Raw genomic sequence first — 21,008 nt, forward strand, 5'->3', positions numbered from 1 at the left:
GTCTGAGATACCTCTAATAAGGTTTCTACAGAAGTCAATTGATTTAAATGCCTTGAATTTTAACCTAGATCTACAGTTAGAGCACATAGTAATTTTCTGTTTGAGAGCTGTAAGGCAATCTTTTTCAGTGATTGCGCATGCTCCCTGTAATAGCATTTTTGACGGTTGATTGACACCTGCTACACTCACAGACACTGCACAGACATTTGCTTTTTTATTTATTGACTGCTTTGCATGGGCTCCTACAGCCGAGCACAGCTGTGAGAATTTATAAACCAGCCTTTGCAGAGAACTGAACTGCATCAGACAGCAGGGGGAGCAACATGAAGTCACAGACCCAGGTCCTCATATCCCTGCTGCTTTGGATGTCTGGTGAGAAACTCAAAATGTTATAATCTAGTCACTTCTTTGTAGATGAGAAACTTGAGTGTGCCAGTCTCAATATATCTAACTTGATAATACTCTGACAAGATGATAGTACAAAGATGTTAAATGACAAATTTCAACTGTTTTACAATCTGTGTTTGTGTCTATATTCATGTTCATTGTGTGTTCCTGATTGCAGGTGCCTGTGCAGACATCGTGATGACTCAGTCTCCATCCTCCCTGGCTGTGTCACAAGGAGAGAAGGTCTCCATCAGCTGCAAGTCCAGTCAGAATCTTTTAGGCTCTAAAAGCCAAAAGAACGTATTGTCCTGGTACCAGCAGAAAACAGGGCAATCTCCTAAGCTGCTGATCTATTATGCATCCACTCGGCACACTGGGGTCCCTGATCGCTTCACAGTCAGTGGATCTGAGACAGATTTCACTCTCAGCATCAGCAGTGTGCAGGCTGAAGACCTGGCAGTTTATTACTGTATGCAGGGTAAAAGTACTCCTCCCACAGTGCTTCAGCCTCAAACACAAACCTCCTTGAGAGTCTCACCAGCTGCCTGCACCACACACAGCCCTGGCCCTGCACACTTCCCCCTTCTGTGTGATAGCAGGTGTGACTGAAAACATGATGTAAAGTTCACAGAGCCCTATATTAAATTATGGGTTCAATGATTCTTTTGTCTACTTTAAATTTTTTGTATTAATTACAGTTTATTCACTTTGTATCCCAGCTGTAGCTACCTCCCTGATCCCTTCTGAATCCCATCCTCCCTCCCTCTTCTCCTATGCCCCTCCCCCAGCCCAATGATAGGGGAGTTTCTCCTCCCCTTCCATCTGACCCTAGTCTATCAGGTCTTATCAGGACTGGATTCTTTGTCTTTCTCTGTAAACTGGTAAGGCTGCTCCCCCCTCAGGTGGAGATTCCAAACAGCCAGCCCATATCTTTTATATGAAAATCCAAAAAAGAACTCACTATTATCTTTGTGTTCTTTCTCTAACACATTACTACAAACTCTGCTGCTTCAATATAAGAGATTTTTCATTTTACAGTATTGGAGTTCTGATATCCAACATAGCGATGGTGATGGAAAACTATTTCAATTTGGAGGCTCTAGGAAAGGGTATGTTTCTTGGTTTTTCTAGATTACATAGTACTTTCCTTCCTTCTTTCCTTCCTTCCTTCCTTCCTTCCTTCCTTCCTTCCTTCCCTCCTTCCTTCCTTCCCTCCTTCCTTCGTGGTGCCCATATCTGCTGCTTATTCTATTACTTTCCATAAAGCATTTTAATTTTTATTACATTTTGGATATTTACGTTTGTCTGCTTGCATGTGAGTGTGCATTCATGTGTCTGTGTGTGCATATTTATAGGTGCACATGTGACATGGCATATTTGTGGAGGTCAGAGGACAATTTAGACTTGACTCTTTTTTCCATTTTGTTTCTGGGGTTCAACCTCAGGTTTGACATCAAGCTTGGTGGAAAGTGTCTTTGTCATATGGATTATCTTGCTGCCCCTTAAAATATTTTATGGGTGTTAATTCATTGAACACAATTTCATGAAAGCCATGTCTTCCAATATATCACGTATTTTGACCATATGCACTAAACTTGATTTTGCTTTCCCTTTCCCGGTATTTCTTTTTTCCAGTCAGGAGTCATTCAGGGAAAAGTATACAGGAGACATCTGGGATTTCTGCAAGGGAACTTAGTTTTTCTTTTTCCCAAGATCTACACTAGAGGTAAGTCTAAAGCAGAAATTGTGCCTCTAGATTTTCTTGCTCTAACTGACACCCCTTTTTTCTGTGCTGCTTTTACTGTATCTCTCCAAACTCTGGCTTGGTAAGAAAGAGGCTTCACTGCCATTGTTCCTTGGGTATTTACTCATCCTCAGGAGATCTCCTACAGGATATTATGAAGACTTACTGAAGTTCAGATTAATTAATGATTTAATAGAGCCTGATAATGATTTTATACATTTACTGTTTTGATTTAAACATTTGAAGTTAAGAAGTTAGATAGTTGATAGAAAGTTATAGCTACAATAAAAAAACCTCTGTGAGCCTCTAAATGTCTTACCAGAGACAGGTAAAGCCTGACACAGATTTATTGTCCTAAAGTAAACATTCCCTTGGGTCAGTGAGTCTCAGTGAGCATTGGGCCTCTAAAAATTATTGTTTTAAACCTTAGATGAACTTGTGAATCCAGATATAGTTAAAGAATTTCTTAATGCATAGACATATAAACAATTGTCTGGCCTAATAGACTAAGACATGGACTTTGTTAACACATAGCATGAATTATTATTGCTCTGTACCTACCATGAACCTTTTGGAATGCAGTATGTTTAAAATGCCATGTAAACCATTATCATACTAATAGCTGTGAAGCAATTATTCTTCTGAGGTAAGGACTGAATATTAAGAATATAAATAGAACTAAATTCATAGAATAAATGTTAAAGCCCAAAAAAATTAGCTTAATCAATAATTTGTAAACATATAAACATATGTAAATATTTATATACATATGTTGGCTCAGTAAGCAGGTAGCCCTATGGTCTTCCCCCAGGGCACCTGCTAAGCTGGATATCAGGCATCAGTGAGGCCACTCCAGAATTGGCAGCGACTTTGGACCATCTGCTGACTACCTGCAACACAGCAGTTCTGAGCATGTACTAGGTCACCTTGTAAAAGGATTTGCTCCTCCTTCTTGCTCTCTCTCCCTGTCTCTCTCTCTCTCCCTGTCTCTCTCTCCCTCTCTCTTTCTTTCCTGCCTTGCCAAGAGACAGTTGCTGTGACCCTGTCCCTCTTCCCTTAATAAAATCTCCCATGTGGAAACTTTTAGTGGTGTCATTTATGAACCAGGGTAGAAAGCCACTGCACTATCCTAACAATATATTTGCATGTAAATGTGTCCATCTGTTTTTCGTATATATGTTACATGAATGCATGTCAATGTGTCTGTATGGTGCTCCTTTTCTGTTTTGTTTACTGATGTGTGAATAAATATGTACAGGATTATATTTTTGGTCATTTGGCTGATACAATGGACATGTCCCCAACAGCTGATCAGGAATGAGATTTCCCTGAGGACAGCCTGTATTTGTTGCAGTTTTCATAGAGGAGATGATAGTTAAGATCAACACCATCATTGCAGATTTAATGAAGCTCAAGCCTCTGCCAGCTGGTAACCATTTGCACCTTGCTTTCCAAATCCAGGCAATTGAGCTTTGATTGAGGCACCCTCCTAGGGAGAACTCCATGGTAGAGAATCCACTGTGTTGATCCCTGTCTCAAGTACAGGATATGCTCTTCCAGACACAGTAGGTAGTGATAGACTGTCCAGAATCCCTTCTCGGCCCCTGCAGTCAACTTCCTGGCTTCCAGTATGTTGCTATGGAAGCTAGCTTCATTGAAAGATGGGCCTGAGATTCCTTTTTTTTTTACAGTTCTAATTGTTTCTCCTTACTGGAGCAGTTAGCTCCAACAAAATTTTCACTTGGCCGCGGTCTTCTTTCCAAGTAGTCAAAAGCTTCATGGCCCAGGCTCTAGCATTTGGAAATAAGTAAACTGAGGGGACAAGCCAGGGGCCCTTGGTCAATCTCATTAGGACTGCCTGCTGTTAAAAAAATAAAAACCCCGTGGGGAGGGGCATGCATGCAAAAAGCGGGGGGAGGGGGGACTGGGAGGGGAGGACGGAGGGGCTTATGGGGGATACAAAATGAATAAAGTGTAACTAATGAAAGTTAAATTAAAAATTAACAAACAAACAAACAAACAAAACTGATTTCTTGGCTCTGCTGATTTCATTCTGTAACTCCTGTCCCCTCCATGTCTTTCTATATCCCTCTTCTTCTATAAGATTCCCTCTACTCTACCCAAAGTTTGGCTATGAGTCTCAGCAACTGCTTCGATACCCAGATCATTAGAGTCTTTCAAAGGCCCTCTCTGGAGGGTTCCTGTCCTGCTCCCTGTCTTCTTCCACCTCTGTTATCTATCCTGTTTGCCCTTCTGAATGAGTATTGAAGATCTTCCCTAGGATCCTTCTTATTGTTTAGCTTCTTCAATCCATCATCCACACACAGCATTCACTTTACCCTCAACCACCTGTGAGTTCCTTTTTTATTAACCCATCAGGTGGACTTGCAGAGAATGATACTCCAACCAAGGACCATATATTAAAAGACCTAGACCCCTGCTCAGATTTAGCCCATAGGCAGCTCAGTTTCTAAGCAGGTTCCCTAGTAAAAGGATCAGGGGCTGTTTCTGGCATGAACTCAGTGGCTGGCTCTTTTGATCACCTCCCCCCTCGGGGTGTAGCCTTGCCAGGCCACAGAGGAAGAGGATACAGGCAGTACTGATGAGATCTAATAGGGTAGGGTCAGCTATAAAGGAAGGAGGACCTCCCATATCAGTGGACTAGGGGAGGGGCATGGGGGAAAAGAGGGAAAGAGGAACTGGGAGGAGAAGAAGGAGGAGCCTATAGCAGGGGTACAAAGTGAATAAATTGTAATAAAAAACTAAAAGTGAAAAAAATTTCAATGTCGATCCCCTTTGTCTTTCTAGGTGAGTATTGATCATCTTATTCCTGCTCCTCTTTCTTGTTTGTCTTCTTTTGGTGTACAGATTTTAGTATGTTTATCCTATCTTATAGGTCTAGTACCTACTTATAAGTGAGTATATACCGTGTGTATCTTTCTGCTCCTGGGATACCTCACTCAGGATGATGTCCTATAGATCCCATCATTTGCCTGCAGAATTCATGATTTGCTTGTTTTTAATTGCTGAGTAGTATTCCATTGTGTAAAAGTACCACAATTTCTGTATCCATTCCTCCACTGATGGACAGAAGTAGGAGAAAACAAATAACAGGACAGGAGCCTACCACAGAGGGCATCTGAAAGACTCTACCTAGCAGTGTATCCAAACAGATACCCAGACTCACAACCAAACCTTTGGCAGAGTGCAGGGAATTATATGAAAGAAGGGGGAGTTAGAATGACCTAGAGGGGACAGGAGCCCCACAAGGACCAAATATATCAGGACATAGGGGTCTTCTATGAGACTGTTTCTCCAACCAATGGCCATGCATGGATATAATTTATAATCCCTGCTCGGATGTAGCCCATGGTAGCTCAGTATCCAAGTGAGTTCCCTAGTAAGGGGGACAAAAATTATTTCTGACATGAACTCAATAACTGGCTCATTGAGCTCCCCCATCCCCCCACCACCAAGGGAGACTCAGCCTTCCTAGGCCAGAGATGAGGAAATTGCAGCCAGTCCCAAATATACCTGATAAGCTAGGGTCAGATGGAAAGGGAGGAGGACCTCCCCTATCAGTAGACTAGGAAGAGGGCAGGGAGGAGTTGAGGGAAGTAGGGAGAGATTGGGAGGGAAAGAAGGAGGGAGTTATGGCTGGGATACAAGTAAATGACCTGTGATTAAAATTAAAAAATAAATTTAAAAATTTTTCAAAGAACATTTTTTTTTTAAATCTTAAAAAAAAAAAGAAAGAAAAAGAAAAAGCCCTTAGCTAAAGAATGGCTCCTGAAGCTTAAGAGCTAAAAAGTCCAAAAGATCAGTTGGCAAGGCATCAGACCTGAAGTCTGGAGGTTCAGGGTTCAAATCCAAGGCTCCTCTCCTTTTGAGTTCTTGTGACCAGTGGTCCCACCAAGCAAGGCTACCAGACTGAAAGATTAAAAGTTTAAGTATAAAATTCTAATGAAGAACTTATTTAACATCTACTTTGGAGGTATGGCAGAAAACAAGTGTGTTACAGACTACATGAATTGCTGCAGATCTCTGGATATCTTAATACTGAGAGGTTCTCTGAGTGATTCTGGGCAGGAAACCCTTGAGAGTAAGTCACTAAATTTTAAAAAAGCCCCAAATTAGCCAAAAGGGGTACTTGAACCAACAGATATTAATCAAACTACAAAAACACAAGCTCATAAAATGTAAAATCATAAATAAAGCCACCAAAGCACTATAATTCTCAAGAATTCAACTCAAAGATACTTAAATGGGTAAAGTTTTGGGTGAAGATTTCAAAAATGTACTTATAAAATGAAGAATTACCAAAAAAGATTCAAAAAGCCATTCAAAGGTGGGAGGAAGGGTAGTGACATATAGACAAAAACAAGCAAGATGGAAAACAACAATCAGAAACATGGCAGAAAAAGTGAGGTGGGGAGAAAATCAATTGAAATGCTGGGAATTAAAATTTCAATGCCTTATATACAAAACAATAAAATGGAAGACAGAATATCCTGAATTAAAGTTGAAGCAGAAAAAACACAGCATTGAAATAGTAATAATTTATAATATAAAATAATATAGAATATAAAACAATATATACATATATATCAAAATTATTACTATATTTATATATATATGACTATAGTGTCAAAGAATTCTAGCATATGATGAAGAGAACAGTCCTAAGAACTGTAAGATATAGAAAAACTTATATGAAACCTAAAGTCATACAGAACACATTAAATGAAATGAAAACAGAAAATTTCATGTATAGAGAAAAACTTGAGAAACCAAAAAAGGGAATTTATTTCCATAAATAGACATCACTAGTTAAGGACTTTTCCAAGTCAAAGATTGTGTCTATAATGCAAAAAATTACAAAGCAAAATGTTTAAAGATAAAATGGAAAAATGCCTAAAACTGCATCTAGAATATATGCCTCCAAGTGGTATGGCTGGATCTTGAGGAAGCGCTATTCCTAATTGTCTGAGAAAGAGCCAGATTGATTTCCAAAGAGGTTGTACAAGTTTACATTCCCACCAGCAGTGGAGGAGGGTTCCCCTTTCTCCACACCCCCTCCAGCGTGTGCTGTTACTTGAGTTTTTAAACTTAGCCATTCTGATGGGTGTAAGGTGAAATCTCAGGGTCATTTTGATTTGCATTTCCCTGATGACTAAAGACTTTGAGCAGTTCTTTAAGTTTATCTTGGCGATTTGATGTTCCTCTATTGAAAATTCTCTGTTTCGCTCTATATCCCATTTTTAATTGAATTTCTTGATTTGTTGCTATTTAACTGCTCAAGTATACAAGAACATTTGCTCAACCATGTTTGTAGTAGCTTTATTGGGTATTTCTTTGGGACTCTTTAAGTTACATAGTCAAATGTACGAAACACTGAAATCCTCTTTTGCTGACAAGATTTTGTGTTTCATCATTCTTCTTTTTTTTTTTTAATTTTTTGAAGATTTATTTATTTATTTGTACAACATTCTGCCTGCACACCAGATCTTACTATAGATGGTTATGAGCCACCATGTGGTTGCTGGGAATTGAACTCAGGATGTTTGGAAGAGCAGTGAGTGTTCTTAACCTCTGAGCCATCTCTCCAGCCCAGTGTTTCATCATTCTTATTATTTTGTGTTTTATCGTTATCTTTCTTTAGGGTTTTACGACCCTTGTGAGTTGTTGACACTGTTAACATTGCTGCCAAGGGCCTTCTCTATGGGATTTCTGCAGGGCGGAGAGGAGATATGGAGGGTCATTGACAGATCAGCCCAAAGTGAAGATAAGGAGTCAGTGAGGGGAGGGAGTCATCCAGGGTGATGGTCAGGGGAATCTTGAAGCTGACTAACAGTCATGCTACTTTGGATCTGACCTCTAGCAACCAGGTGCTCTTTTATTTATACAAGTTTCAGAGAAAAAAAGACAGACTGATGATTACCCAAGTGGCATAGATTATGTGTTTGATTTTTCATTACATGTCTAGGGTTACAATGTCAGTTACAAGTAGAAAATAACAGAACAGCTTTTATTATTTTATTACCCCTGTAACTCTCATTTAAATAATCTAAAGAATGTCTCCTCCAAAGCGAACATGTTTAATATATGACAGCCTGATTTTAGGCTGGCAATATTTCTAGTCCAAGAGCACTCCAGAAAACAGAAAAAAACTGAACTGGTCTTTTATGAATAGCAACTAACAGTTTTTGCTATATGTATCACAATCTATACAAAAAGCTTATTTTACTCAAGCTGTCTTACTTACTTAGTTTCATTTCTTCAGATGTGTGCCCTATATGGATATCGGTCATTAAACCTCATTTTTTAGAAACCTCTAAAACTATATTAAAAAGAGGTCTTGAACATCTCAGCTATTTTCCTAATCTCAACATCAAGAATATGACAGACACGGAACTCTGCTCCTTTCAGTGTCTAACAAGTTCTCATATGCCTCTGATCTTCACTAAACTTTACACTTTTCTTGTGACAGCATCAGTGAGCTCATACTGTGCCCTCATAACATTCACAAGCTCATCTTTCAGATTGGACAAATGGAGACGGGATCTTACAAATCCAAAGTCTCCATTGGCTTCTCACAATATGCCAGAGGAGAGTATGCTGTCTAAAGAGGTAAAAATTTCATGTTATATTATGTGTAACATAGAAAGCCCAGCAGTCCTTAGTTACTTATCAAGTTTAAACAATATGTCCCAGTGCATTTGATTCTGTTGGCTCTGATTAGAAATGGACTATTTTCCTGTTGATTTTAGGAACTTCCTGTATCTGCATACTGTCTACCTCTCTCATGTGATGTTATCTTAGCGGTTTACAGAGATCTGCATGTGCTCATCAGAAATTATTTAACATTTTATACCTGAAAAGTAGATGTATAAAATTATATATTTAATTCAAAATAGAGGATTAATCTTATTGGATGAGTGAATGTTTATTTTATAATAATATTTATAGCTCAATGGTGAAACATTAACATCAGATAAATAATTTGAGTTGGTAAACAATGCCATGAGCTGCCTTATCATCAATCGATTAGTGATACACATTTTGGAGAGATTGTCTCCATATATAGATTATATTGGCCTAGAATTTCCTCTGTAACCCAGACTGGCCTCAAAATCATGAGTATCCTGCTTTTGTCTCTCCAGTTCTGGGAGTACAGATGTGAATCTCCACTCCTTGCCATGATATTTCATGTATTTATTTTTCTCTTATACTTTACACATAATTCTGGCTTCATAATTTACTTTTCGTATCAGATTTGAATAATATGAAGTCCTCACAGGTTCTATGGTTCTGCTTATTGCTATTGATTTTTCATTCATAACCAAACATTTTTTTTCACCTTTGGGATAGCAACAATCACTGATGTAGTGTTCTATTTTTCTCTATAAAATCATTATATAGATTAGGATGACTCTGCCCCCTTCTGGAGAGATTTACCTTCAGAAGACCATCTTAACCTTGTTTCAATACTGGTAATTTCTAAATTGCACTAGCATTTGTTTTCCTTGAGTGAAACACTTGGCAGTGTTGGTCTACAGGAAAGACTTCTTGAAAAAATCTGGTATTTCTTCTTCTTCTTTTTTTTTTTTCTGCAGATTTAGATGCCTCTTGCAATTTCCTTAAGTTGTGGGAGGATACTTGTTAGTTTCTGCTGGATATCCATTGCTTTGAGATTAAAGTTATTCTGATCTCATTCTTAAGCTAAAGTCTGCCAGGATATCCACAGAGTGAATGCTGGGCTGCTCTTTGCATCTTAGTCCTTTGTTTATCTATGAAAAAAGAGCCCAAATATCTGAGGCTCTGCTCTCTGTCTTCAGTATCAGAGTGGCTTTGGAGATGAGTAATGTTGAACACATTTAGCCTTGATTCTCTTTTTTCCTTTCATTTTTTCTTCCATCTTCCCTTTCTTTTATTGCATGCTTTTTAACTCTGTTTATTTTGTTGTTGCTGTGATGTTTTTTAATATATCCTATTTTTTCCCTAGGACTGTCAATCTGAGATAACTCTGTTGATGTTTCTATAGAAGTCAATTGATCTAAATATGTCTTGGATTTTAACTCAGATCTGCTATTAGAGCACCTAGTTCTTTTCTGTTTGAGAGCTATAAGGCAGTCTTATTCAGTAATTGTTCATGCTCCCTGTAATAGTATTTTTGACTGTTGATTGACACCAGCTACACTCACGGACACTGCACAGGCATTTGCTTTTGTATTTGCTGGCTGCTTTGCATGGGCCCCCTACAGCCCAGCCCAGCTGCTGAGAATATATAAACCAGCTTCTGCAGTGAGAACTGAATTGCATCAGACAGCATGGGGAGCAAGATGAAGTCACAGATCCAGTTTCTCATAGCCTTGCTGCTTTGGGTGTCTGGTGAGATGCTCAAAATATTATAATCTTTACAAAGTCACTTCCTTTGTAGATAAGAAACTTAGAGTCTGCCAGGCTCAATATTTTATATTTGAATAACAATACTCTGACTACATGATAGTACAAATATATTAAGTGACAAATTTCAACTGTTTTTACAATCTGTGTTTGTGTTTATATTCATAATCATTGTGTATTCCTGATTGCTGGTGTTTGTGCAGACATTGTGATGACTCAGTCTCCATCCTCCCTGGCTGTGTCAGCAGGAGCTGCAGGTCCAATCAGAGCCTTTTATACAGCAAAGACCAAAAGAACTACTTGTCCTGGTACCAGCAGAAACCAGGGCAGTCCCCTAAGCGGCTGATTTACTATGCATCCATTCGGGACACTGGGGTCCCTGGTCGCTTCACAAGCAGTGGATCTGAGACAGATTTCACTCTCAGCATCAGCAGTGTGCAGGCTGAAGCCCTGACAGTTTATTACTGTCTGCAGCATTATGAACATCCTCCCATGGTGCTTCAGCCTCCAACACAAACCTCCTTGAGAGTCTCACCAGCTTTCTTTACCACACACAAACCTGGCCTTAGACACTTCCTTCTTCTGCCTGATAGCAGGTGTGCCTGAAAAAAAATAATGAACAGTTTGCAGCACCCAGTACACATTATGGGTTCAAAGTGTCTTATGTCTTTTAGTATGAAAATCCTTTATATGAAAATGCAAAAAAAGAATTCAGGAATATCTTTCTTTGCCTTCTGTAGAACCTTGGGGACAGAAAGGAGACCATTAGATTATAGTAAGAAATCTGGAAGCTGATGTAGATATTTTTAAACAACAAACTGCTGTTGGAACACAAGAAGAATGACAAAGATAATCAGGGTAAGTAGTCTATAGAATTCCAGGGAGAGCAGGCTAAAGCAAATGGGCAAGACTTGACAAAGAACAAGAAGCAAAAAAAGAGAGATAAAACAGTTTGAAAATTGTGGAGAAGCCACAGAAGAATAAGGCTGTTCAAGCAGAGCCCTAGGAGCAGAGAGGAAACATCTACCAAAAGATTGAGGAGAGATGTTTTGCACTCAAATACTGCAAATACAAACTCCTGTCCTAGAACCTTGGACTGCAACCATACCAGCCACTTATCTTTACTGAGTCCCATATTTCAGAGGGTTTATAAGAAAACTTCAGATGGAGAAACGTGCTATAGGGATTGATTTTAGAGAGAGAGAGAAAAAAAAGGATGAAGATGAAATCTGAAGCATCAATTTATGAATTTGAAAACTCCACAGATGCATCAAAGATGATGCATTGTGTCCCTCAAAAAATTGCACCTCATCAGAAGGAAATAAAGGAATTCCTTTTCCAAAGCTCAGTTAATATATATATATTTCTCTTCTAGGAGGACCCGGGGTAAAAGGATCAATTCTCACTTAGATAGACAAAGGGGAAGGACATTGGAAGAAGAAAAGTAGAAACAGGACAAAAGCCTACCACTTAGGGCATCTGAAAGACTCTACCTAGCAGTGTATCAAAGCAGATGCTGAGACTCATAACCAAACTTTGGGCGGAGTGCATGGATTCATATAAAAGAAGAAGAGGAAGTCAGTGAGACCTGGAGAGTATAGGAGCTCCACAAGGAGACCAACAGTACCAAAATATCTGGGCTCAAGTGTATTTTTTGAGACTGATACTCCAACCTAGATATAACCTAGGTTATAACCTGGATATAACCTAGAACCCCTGCTCAGATCTAGCCCATGGCACCTCAATATTCAAATGGGTTCCCTAGTAAGGGGAAGAGGGACTGTCTCTGACATGAACTCAGTGGCTGGATCTTTGACCGCCACCCTGAGAAAAGAGCAGCCTTGCCAGGCCACAGAGGAGATAATTGAAGCCAGTACTGATGAGACATGATAAGCTAGGGTAGGATGGAAGGGGAGGAGGACCTCCCCTATTAGTGGACCTGGAGCGGGTCATGGGAGGAGATGATGGAGGGAGGGTGGACCTGGGAGGGAATGAGGGACTGGGCTAAAACTGGGATGCAAAGTGAATAAAATGTAATTATAAAATGTAAATAAAATGTAAAAAATAAATATTAAAAATTAAAAATAAATAAATAAGATCTTCTAAAATGGACAAACTGAATTGCAAACTCATTACTTACGAAGTATCTATAGAACATTTCCATTAAGGCTGTTACGTTTTCAGGGTAGGGGCAGTTGAGGTGGCTGTAGTGTTTGTCACAGAATCATTCTATGTCTGTTTCTCAACTGTAAGTCAGTTGGGCACTGATCATGGACTTCCACATGGTTTGTGGTGACAGTATATACAATGAACATCCATGTGAAATCTTGAGTCAGTACATGCCTTGGGCCTCAGCATGGTCTCCTGTACACAGACACCAACACTGCCCTTTGCCACAGGCTGGGCCACAGACACCATCAGAGCCCTTGGCAGCAGCACAGTCCAAGAACATTAGCATGACCTCAGGAGGCAGTGCAGAACACTCAAGATAATCTATAGACATCCTCATGGATTCAGGTGGAGGATCATCTTTATGACCTTCTGATGCAAAATTCCCAAATAAACAAGAAAGATATTATGGAAAAACAACTCCCAAGATCAAGTTAATGACCTGCAGGGTAAACAAGAATCCCTTCCAGTTTAATCAAGTTCAAGAAGAAATCCTACAGAAGCTGATCACTAAACTCTTGAAGAATTGAAAGAAGGAAAAACAAAACAGCCCCCTTCCAAAAAAACCATAAACAATAAATGAAACATTTCATGAGCATAAAAAGGAAAATTATTTAGGTGGGAATGAAGTATATATAAGCAACAAGAAAGAAGGAATTCCAGATTATTGTAGGGCAAAATAAGGAAAAGATGAGAAGTGGAAGAACCTTGTGCAGTTAAACAATTGGGAGTAGGACAAGTTATGCACATCATTAGACTTCACACTAGACGTTCTGCTGTAGATGCACTGACGGGCAGCATTGCCAGTTACTCTTGCAGATGAAGGGAAAACATCAGAGTTTTAATCCAAACTAGGATCTGAGTGACCTCATTGCAAGACAGATGAAAAAATGACAGCATTTGAAGCATAAGGTTCCACCACACAGCAGTGTGCAAACACAGGGTAACATGCCAGAATAAGCTGCCCTGAACCAACAAGAAAAAGAGCATACATTGTGTTGTATTTTGCTGAAAACCATTAACTAATCATATTCAAGATGACTTATGAGCAGGCTCCAATGTGAGAAGACCATAACTAGCAGGGTTTGCTGCAAAAGGGCTGGCTCCCAGGCTACAGGGAAAGAAGAGAGGTGCTCATGCTCAGACACATTTTATGGATTAAATGTGCCCATTCCATTTCCTGTTTGACAGAAAATCACCTACTTTTCATGAAACTGGTGGAGAAATGTAAGTCTCATGATGGGAACACTTCATTAAATGTCAGCTGATTCAGAGTAATATAGATGACACTGGTAATTTCTGTACAGTGAAGCTGCAAATTCTCCTGGCTTATTGGACCTGATATAAATGAAAGGAATGGCACAGTTTAAGATATCTGATACTGTAGGCCAGGATAAAAGTCAAAATTTTTGGCAGCTCTAACATTATAAAAAATGTAAGATGTTTAACTTTTTCTGATGAAAAGGCAATATTATGTCCATTAGAAAAAGTAAAAAAAAAAATGCATAAAAAGGGCTAATTTAATTTTATAATCCTAGTGTTTAAAGTAGATGACAACTGTGAGATACAATTGGCTGCAGCCAGTTGGTTTTCAAGTGCCTCTCCTAATCTGCCTTATAGCCCCTTTCTGGAGAGTGATCTGTCCATGAAGACACACATGTGTTCTGCACTGAGTGCTCCTGGTCATCCATGTGGAAGAGCCAGGAGATGTGAGGACACCTGGTTGCTCTTAGAAGCATGATAAGAGCTGTATAGGACATTGCAATTCTTAGCCACTTTAACATGTAATAAGAATCTGTGGACTTAAATCTTTAGATTATATTTTACACTAAAAGCACATTTTGATATGGACTGCATTTCAATAGCCAGTGCCAATAAATGCAATTCTGAGCCTCTGGCAAGGGGCTACAGAAGTGTACCCTTTGACACTGGACCAGGATATAGATTCTGAGAAAATAGCTGGGACTGCATAGGAGTTGCTAGAGTAATCTGTGGTTGATTTGCAAACTACCAGAACAAAGTTAAGCAGTTTAAAAAGCAAAATTCAATCTTAGTTTTACCTTTGAAAGTGTTAGGTTCATGATCCTGGTAGTAGGGAAGAGGAGTGCCATGCACAGGGAAAGGGGGAGAGATCCCACCCTTTGGAGAAGGCAATAGGCAAGATAATTTAGGCTGTTGATTGTCAGGAGTACTTATCTGGAATCTGTTCCCTAGTTCTTGCGAGGAGCCATGAAAATTTAGTTTGGCTATATAAGGTTAATTTGGGAGTAACTGTAATCTGAAAGCAGGGTCAGGTTGTGTTGGAGAGAATATAATTTGAGAAGCTCTGGTTGCATCAAGATAGTCTTTTATTTTTTTAAGTATGTCCTGGTAGAATATTAAATTGAGATATTTTAAAACAATTGAAGATTGGGGAGGGTATTGACAAACAGTAAGTGGAACAGTTTGTAACAGGTTTCTTTGGGGGCTGGAGTGGTGTGGACACTTTGAGAGCACTTGGCTCTTGTTCCTAAAGGGGGATTTAGATGGTCAAGGATATAAGCAGCCCTTAGAGAGGATAGGGCAGTGTTACTATGGTATTAGCAGAGAGACGGACGTGGTTAAGCAATGAATTTGAAGAAGAGGCAGAAAGAAAACTGTAGGAAGCATTTAAGTAGTTGAGGAGAGATTTTGTTGGATGACCTTGACCCAGGTGAGGGTTTAATCATGAATGTTTGTGTGTGTGAGTGTGTGTGTGTGTGTGTGTGTGTGTGTGTGTGACAAGGAGAGAGTGATGAAATGGCTTCCTTTGGTTACATCTTGTAATTGGGTGAGTAGGATTTATGATTTGTTTAGCATGTTTGATGTCTGAGAACACCTAGACAATTTAGGGGAGTCAGTTGCCAGTAGATGTCTGGCAATCATTTGGCCAGAGAAAAAGTAGGAGTGTGAGAATAAAGTAGGAGTGTGAGGTTTGTGTGGAATGGGTGATCTCAAGAGCACAGGAACTTGAAGCTGAGGATGAATAATAGTAATGGAGGGGTCAGTCTGATGTGCCTGTCTGACAGGAAAGAGCTGCCATCCATATAAAATTATAGCAGAAGTAGCTATGAAACCTTCTTCTGTGTGAAAGGGATGAGAAAGGAGCTCTTTGAGAACTTTTGATCAGTGGTGGAGAGGGTCTGGGAAATGTTGAGGCAAAGAGTTTAACTGTGGAGAGATTAGGAGGAGGATAAGAAAGGAATATGACTGATGAGCCTTTCATAAGAGAAGTATGGAGAGATGAAATCTGAGAAAGTGGAAGGGGTGGTGGAGTCCTTCGTAAGTCAAGAACTGAGAGAGAATGTGCCTTGAATAGATTAGGAGAGGGGACCCTGGAGATTCAGTCTTTACCTTCAGCTTTAGCAGGTGTTGGGGGTGGGATACCATTAGGGAACCATAGCTGTTTGTTATATTTAGAGGTAAAGAGAGAAACTGTGGCAAGGGTTGTAAACAAAAAGTTCAGCTATAAACTGTGCTGTATAGAGTTGTGGAGAGGTAGGCAGCAGGAGCTAAGAGCAGCGCTTGCGTGGAAGTCTAATGTTGGAAAGTTTCTATATAACTGGGCTGCAGACAGCTGAACCAGAAAAGAGAATATTTTCTGTTTGAGGAATTGTATGTGCATGGGAAGTAAGTGGTGGTCCAAAAGTAACATGGTATAGGGAATATATCAGGAATATGTAGAGATCTATGATTGTTGGTATAATGTTCTTTTGAAATGTATATACCTTACCCTTGTTGATTCAAATGCTGATTTCTCCCCACACACACACACACATACTCTCTGGTTTCAATTGGATATTGCATTGTGATACTTAGTCTAAGCATCCTGTCTCAACTGTGTGTAAACAGGCCAAAATAAAGGCACTAGACACAATGTTGAGTGATGGGAGGAGCAGAGGGAGGAAAGGAGTGGGAGGAGAAGGGTGGGAGAGCAGAGCTTGGGAGAGAGAGCTGGAGGAGAGATCTTGAAGCAACATGGAGAGATGGACTGAACCTAAGATAGCACTAAAAGCAAGTATAATGTGGGAAATCTAAGACTTAGGAAACTATGAGGGCTTGGAGGTTTAGGATGGAGAAACTATTGCCCAGCATTGTGTTTTAGTTTAACTAAATAAACCCAGTCTCTGTGTGGTGATTTGGTTATACAGCTGTTTAGGATTAAGAGCAGCATTACTAAAAGATAATTAATAGTAAATATTAATGACTGCCTACAACATGTGATGGAGGAGGCTGGCTGAGACTGTAGAGCTGGGGAGTGGAGATAGGCAAGGTGCTTTTAATGTAAGGTGTCTAGTGTATACGTGAAGTGTGAGAGAGAATCTTGAGATGGATGTCTTCGGGAAAGGAGAATTGTGCTTTGGATGGTGAGAGACAGAAATCTCTGGAAATGAGAAAGTTGAGGAGTGAGGTCAGATTAGCTATTAGAGAAAGAGGGACTATAAAGAAGGAGGTTATCTATATACTGAAACAGGTGGGAGGAAAAGGGAGAAGGCAGGCCAAGTCCATAGTAATGCTTGGCCAAAAGAATGGGGACTGTCTCTAAATCCCTGCTAGGCCACAGAGGAGCACTTTGCAGCCAGTCCTGAAGATACCTGATAAAACAGGGTCAAATGAAAGGGGAGAATGTCCTCCCCTATCAGTTAACTTAGAAAGGGGTGGGGAGGAGATGAGGGATGGAGGGTGGGGTTGGAAGGGAATGAGGGAGCAGCATACAGCTGAGATACAGAGTTAATGAAATGTAAGTAATAATAAAAATAAATAAACAGAGAAATAATAACCCATTTATCCTTTTCTCTCAATTTTGGTGATATAATTGACATGCCCCAGATTACCTACATGTCCATTTCTGATATCCTAAATACAAAAGATATGAGAGATTTATGTCTGTAAGGGAGACTTTTCAACTAAAATGTAATTGAAAAAAATAAAAAATAAACAAACAAACAAACAAACAAAAACAAAACAAAAATTGACAGTCTATAGGCAGAGAAAAGTTCTTCACCAACCCAACATCAGACTAACGGCTAATATCCAGAATATATATAAAAACTCAAGAAATTAGACACCAATAAACTAAATAATCCAATTACAAGTGAGGTACATAACTAAACAGAGAATTTTCAGCAGATAATATAGAATGGTGGAAAAACAAAGAAATTCTCAACATCCTTAGTCATCAGGCAAATGCAAATCTAAACTACCTTTAGAATCAATACATATCACAATGGCTAAGATCAAATACTCAAGTCACAACACATGATGGAAAGAATATGGAGAAAGGGGAACCCTCCTCCATTGCTGGTGGGATGCAAAGTTGTACATCCACTTTGGAAATCAATCTGGCACTTTCTCAGAATGTGGGGAAGAGTGCCCCTTCAAGATCAGGCTATACTGCTCCTTAGCATAAACACAGTAGATGCTGTACCATTCAACAAGGACATTTGCTCAAATATGTTCATTGCAGGTTTATTTATATTAGCCCGAATCTAGCAACAAGTTAGATGTCCCTCACCCTGGGAATGGATACAGAAATTGTGGCACATTTACACAATGGGGTACTACACAGCTATTAAAACAAGGAAATCATGAAATTTGTAGGCAAATGGATGTGTGAGATAGCCCAGAAGCACAAAGAATTTTTTTTAACCTTTTAATTCAGAGGGATGAAAGTGCTCCTGTACCCCATCTATTTTACAGCCATGTTGTATCATGATAGCTCAGAATAATTGCACATGATGATTTCATAATGTCATCCAGGAAATCACTGTGATACACTTAAAATACTCTAGGGAATTCTTTGCTATCCCAACTGCCATAGGGTGATGCAAGTGCCGGTGTCCTTTGAGCAGTAAGTCAAGCTGTTCTGAGCTGATTTGCATGTTGAGACATTAGCCACAGTGTATGTTCTTCAAAGCATCTTTACAGGCAACTTTTCAATGTCCAAGAAGCAGCCTCCAGTCCAGCTCTCAGAGATGAGGTGTGCTGCTCTCCTGCTGCAGGGACTGCTGATGGCAGTGAGGACCAGGCAGATGTGAGTGGCCTGCACTGCCCCCGAAGGTTGTGATGTTTGGACCCATGGTGCCACTAAGGGCCAAGCTGAGAATTTTTCTTTCAAGGTCTGTGAAGAATTGAGTTGGTAATTTGATGGGAATTGCATTGAATCTGTAGATTGCTTTTGGTAAGATGGCCATTTTTACTATGTTAATCCGTTTGAGCTGTGAGCATGGGAGATCTTTCCATTTTCTGATATCTTGTTCTATTTGTTTCTTCACATACTTGAAGATTCTTTCATACAAGTCCATGTGGACCTCTGAGTGAGGGGAGCAGGGGCTGCCTCTATCATGAACTCAGTTCACTGCTCTCTGATCATTGCCCCTGTGGATGCAGCCTTGCCAGGCCACAGAGAAAGAGGGTCCATGCAGTCCTGATGAGACTTAACAAGCTATGGGCAGAAGGCAATAATGGAGAACTCCCCCTTTCAGTGGACTACCGGAAGGGGATGAGGGGAAGAGAGAGGAAAAGTGAGAGTTTAAGGAGGGGGCCTCAATCTGGATATGTAATGAAACAATTGTGAATAAAAACAATAACAAAATTTATCAAGATTAAAATATTATTGCTTGATTTTTAAAAAGGCTGTGAATTCCCTTCTGGATATATTTTTTTTAATTTAGTTAACTATGCAGGCAAGACCATCACAACCCAATTTAAATGCTGCTGATTTCTAAATTACCCAAGAAGATGAATTTCTGAAATTAAAAGAAGCTAGCCAGTGTTGGTCTACAGGGATGATTTCATGGGGAAGTCTGGTTTGTTTCATTCCCCTTCCATTGTTTCAGTTTAGAGCTCTCTTTCAATTCCAGAAATTTGTGGGGGAAATACTTGTTAGTTTTTGCTGGGTTAACCTTTTCTGTGAGATTAAAGCTTCCTGGTCACGGGATTAAACTAATATGTCTTAGAGTTTCCACAGAATGAATTTTTGGGTTCTCTTTTTCTTTTCTTTTTTCTTATCATTTATTAAAATTTATTCACTTATTATCCTGGATGTGGCCTCCTCCCTCTTCTCCTCCCAATCCTACTCTCCTTCCTTCTTTTCTCCCTATATCCCTCCCCTAATCTACTGATAGGGGAGTTTCTCCTTCCCTTCTATCTTACCCTAGCCTACCATGTCACTTCAAGACTGGTTGCATTATCTTCCTCTCTTAATGGGCAAGGCTGCATGCCCCAGTAATCAGAGAGTCTGCCACTGAGTTCATGCAGAGAAAGTCCCTGCTCCCCTTACTAGGAACCACACTTGGAGACTGAGTCTATGAACAACATCTGAGCCAGAGTTTTAGCCCCTCTGTATGCATTGTCCTTGGTTGGGGTACCATTTTCTTTAGGGTCCCAAGAGCTCAGTTTTTATGGCTCTATTGGTCTTCTTGTGGAGCTCCTGTCCCTTCCATGTCTTTCTATCTCTCCCTTCTTTCATAAGATTCCCCACACTCTGCCCAAAGTTTGGCTATGAGTCTCAGCCTCTGAATCAATACCTTGATCAGTACAGTCTTTCAGAGTCCCTCTGTAATAGGACCCTGTCCTGCTCCCTGCCTTCTCCTGCTTCTGATGTCTATCACATTTTCTTTCTTTATGAGGATTGAGAATCTTCCCTAGGGTCTTCCTTGTCAGGAAAGAAATAAAAAAAGAAATTAGAGACTTCCTAAATTCAAAGAAAATGAAGGCACAACTTGACTTCTCTTTTTATCTGAGCCCCATGTGTAGCCTCGAAACAGAAGCCCACTTGTCTGAGCCACTGTTCCTTGTGCACAGTATGAGTGGCTTTGCAGGTGGAAGACAATGAACAAATTTAGCCACAATTTCCTGTGTTTTGCATTTCCTCTTTCCTCACCTCTGCCCTTACTTTCTTTTATTGCATGTTTTCCTAGTCTGTGCTTCTTCTGCTGTTGTTATGATTTCTTGAATACATCATTTCCCTAGGACTGTTAATCTGAGATAACTCCCCTAAAGTTTCTGAAAAGGTCAACTGCTGTCTTGGACTTTTACCCAAAACTTCTTTTTGAGCACCTAATACAATTCTTCTTGAGAGCTGCTAACTGCTCCCATTCTGTGATGCTCATGCTCTCTCTGATAGTATTTTTAGTTGTTGATTGTCTCCACCCAATCTCACACATACACAACCATGCTGCCAGGACATGTGCTTTTGTATTTGCTGAGTGCTTTGCATGGGCTTCTCCAGCACAGCACAGCTGCTCAGAATTTATAAAGCAGGCCTTTTTCCTGTGAACTG

At 39.8% G+C, this 21,008-nt stretch overlaps 1 long non-coding RNA gene and 1 gene segment (V, D, J or C); both read left to right on the forward strand.

Annotated features, from left to right (window-relative positions):
* Positions 1 to 243: 243 nt before the first annotated feature.
* On the forward strand, positions 244 to 996 carry LOC132654366 (immunoglobulin kappa variable 4-1-like). The segment is given in 2 exon segments: positions 244 to 372; positions 566 to 996. Coding segments are annotated over 2 exon segments (480 nt in total).
* Positions 997 to 1,422: 426 nt separating this feature from the next.
* Positions 1,423 to 3,195, forward strand: LOC132653939 (uncharacterized). Its single transcript, XR_009591758.1, has 3 exons — positions 1,423 to 1,496; positions 2,023 to 2,113; positions 2,943 to 3,195. It is a non-coding gene; the product is annotated as an uncharacterized LOC132653939 (long non-coding RNA).
* Positions 3,196 to 21,008: the final 17,813 nt, after the last annotated feature.

This window comes from Meriones unguiculatus, chromosome 5, assembly GCF_030254825.1.
Source record: "Meriones unguiculatus strain TT.TT164.6M chromosome 5, Bangor_MerUng_6.1, whole genome shotgun sequence".
NCBI lineage: Eukaryota > Metazoa > Chordata > Mammalia > Rodentia > Muridae > Meriones > Meriones unguiculatus.